We start from the raw sequence: 2716 nt of genomic DNA, 5'->3' as shown, positions 1-2716 counted from the left end.
GCTGCCCAAAGCTGGTAGCGCTCGGGCAGCCCGGCTCTTAAACAGAGCCGAAGAGTCGGGGAGGAGCAGAGCCACCATTTTCCCGGACATGTTCGGCTTTTTGGCAATTCCCCCCGGATTGGGGTTTGACTGTCAAAAAGCCAGACATGTCCGGGAAAAAGAGGACGTATGGTAACCCTAGGTGTGTTTCTTACCAGCGCAGCTGCTGAAAGCAGGAGATTGCAGGAGAATCTCAGCTCATTCAGGCATCATGGTTGCAGAGGAAAGCTTGAGAATGTGACCTGAGCGCAACCAAAAGGCTCAGAAGTGCAGACCAAACACAACCCTGGATGTGCCGGTATTTTAAAAACTCTCCTGGTTCCGTGCCTGTGCTTGGCAGTCCTGGGTTCTGTGGGAGAAGTCAATGGGGCCTTTGTCAGGGATTTCAGGGGTGTGTGTGTGTGTGTGCATGCGCAGGGGGCCTGTAGGAATGCAATGCATGGTTGCTTCGCTTGGTGTGACGTGTGTGATGCCCCAGAGCTTGCACCTTTGTATTTTGAACTATTTGAGCTCCATTGTGTACCAACTAAAGCCAGTGTGTGGGGCGTCGCGCTGCAGTTTATGCTAGCGTTAGAGTGTATTGCAGACGTAGCCTTTGAGTAGGGAATGGGGTTTTATAATCTAGTAACTCATTATTTTGACCTTGGCATATTAGCTCTGCAAATGCAAGGGGGCAAAGTTCAGGTTGAGAGTGAAGTATATAAATGGGGTGTGGTCACGGTGAGAGCTGGACTGCCTGGAGGTGGGGTGAGGTGGGGGCAGGGAGTGACTGTTCATTGCCACACTTAATTTTTGTTTTTAAATGTGTAACATTCTCGTAAGTGGGGTGTGAGCTGTGGATAAAACATGCCTTCAGCATTAACTCCTCTCGTAACCATGTTCTTGGTTTAGGAATTTCCTTGTTTGTGTAATGGACATTGTCCAGCTGATGATAAAGCCAGCCAGCTCTGCACTGTCGGATATCATGAGCCCTCCAAAGAAGGACTCTCCACCTGCAAACGTTAGTGACCCACTCTATGGGTGGGCTGTGGCAAATGGAAGGGAGGGAAGCTCTTTAAGCCCTCGATGGTTTCAAAGACTTCTGGTTTTCAAACCCGGATAAAAGCCCCTGTCTTTCCATGCCCCCTCTCCTTTCTGTCCCACCACTGGGCCTTGTACCAACACATTTGGAACAGTATTTTTTTTTTTCATCACAAATTGGCCTGGTCTCAATAATGAAAATTTTGTGACTTTTTTGTTTTGATTTTGAAATGTTTCTATTAAAAACTGAAAAATGATCAGGCCTTTTGGTTATTTTCCTTCCCTTCCTCTTTTTCAGGGGGAAAGGAAGAAAACAATAAAACCCTTGGTATTAAAACTCTCCCAACTTTTGAAAATGTTCTTGTTTATTTTCCAGCCAGCTCTGTTCTTGCCCCTTCACTGACCTCCATGCCCTGCCAATCCCCCCCTTTAGAGATCATTCTGAAACCACCCCTTCATTTGCTCCCCAGTATTCTCCCCTCCCCCACCCCATTGGTCCCTCCAAATTCGCTGTTCCTGGCTCTTTGCCTTTCCTCTGTACAGCCCTGGTAGGAAGGAGCACTGACTTGAGGCAGCAGAGGATCAGATTACTACTAATCGGGTGTTTGTGATCCAAGTCATTTTGAAGATGTGGTGAGCTAAAAGAAAAACAAATTAGGTCACGTTTCCCTGTTGTGATTTGGTGTAAAGATTTAAACACCAAAACTTTGATATTTTTTCCCCAAACTTCCCAGACAAACTCTCTCCTGGGCAGAGAGGTGGCATGTGCCATCAGGGGATCTGGTTTCTTTTTGGGGAAGTTAGGAGTGGAGTCTGGTACCTGGTTCTAATGGGAAGCTAGCTTCCGTCTTCGCTCTGGAGTGACTGCCATTGCTTGGTGATAGGCCTAGACAGACTAGGACTATGCACGGAGAACACCCCAAAGATGCCTAGACAAGAGGAAGTGAACAGGACTTACTGCAGAGATACTCTCCACTGGAGAAGTTGCAATGACGGTGCTGGCTTCCCATTGGAGTGTCTTCTTCCAAGCGTAGCTCTCCAGCAAGTGTGGCTCAGCCTGCCCCAGCACCAGGGCTCCGAGCAGGAAAGGCGTATGTCTCAGCGAGGGGACCTGGGTGCCCTGTAACGCTACGAGGCCTGGCCACCTCCTTCTCTTCTCCAGCTGCACAGGTAACCTGGGAGCCCTCTCCCACAGGCAGATGCCTTGGTGGACAGGTTACGACGTGAAGCGCTGGGCAAAGGTTTAAGAGCAGGCGGTTTTATGATTGCAGATGTGGCGCTTGGGTATCAGGCTCAAGTTCAAGGACTCCATGTGCTATTTATCTCTTTTATTTGTTGTCTCTAGTCTAGGGCAGGGCCTGATCCAGCCCCCACTGAACTCTGGGAAACTTCCATTGGCTTCCAGGAGAGCAGCATCGAGTTTAGTACTTTGTAGCCTCTTGTTGTTTCTTTCCTCTTTCTCTGCAGGCAGGAAATAATTGTAGAGAGGGAGGAAACGCTGGAGAGCTCCCAATGCACTGGCAGCCTTGGGGGCCTGCCAAGTAATCTCTGCACCTGCCTGCAGAGATCACCTGGGGCTCAGGTAGCCTCTCCACTCTCTTGCCATAGCTCATGACACACAGAGGAAAGGCAGGGCAGGTAATATGCTACTAGCCAC

General features: G+C 49.3%; 1 protein-coding gene across 1 annotated transcript in view; it reads right to left on the bottom strand.

Annotated features, from left to right (window-relative positions):
- LOC117868081 (tyrosine-protein kinase STYK1-like) overlaps positions 1-2261 on the bottom strand; it is a 37670-nt gene extending 35409 nt beyond the window's left edge. The window contains exon 1 of the mRNA XM_034753677.1: positions 2018-2261. Coding sequence (XP_034609568.1) covers positions 2018-2069 — 52 coding nt within the window. The 5' untranslated portion in view covers positions 2070-2261. The remainder of the gene's footprint in view (positions 1-2017) is intronic.
- Positions 2262-2716: the final 455 nt, after the last annotated feature.

The sequence above is a fragment of the Trachemys scripta genome, chromosome 19 (assembly GCF_013100865.1).
Source record: "Trachemys scripta elegans isolate TJP31775 chromosome 19, CAS_Tse_1.0, whole genome shotgun sequence".
In the NCBI taxonomy this organism is placed as follows: Eukaryota; Metazoa; Chordata; order Testudines; family Emydidae; genus Trachemys; species Trachemys scripta.
This window is presented reverse-complemented; position numbering and strand designations above follow the sequence as displayed.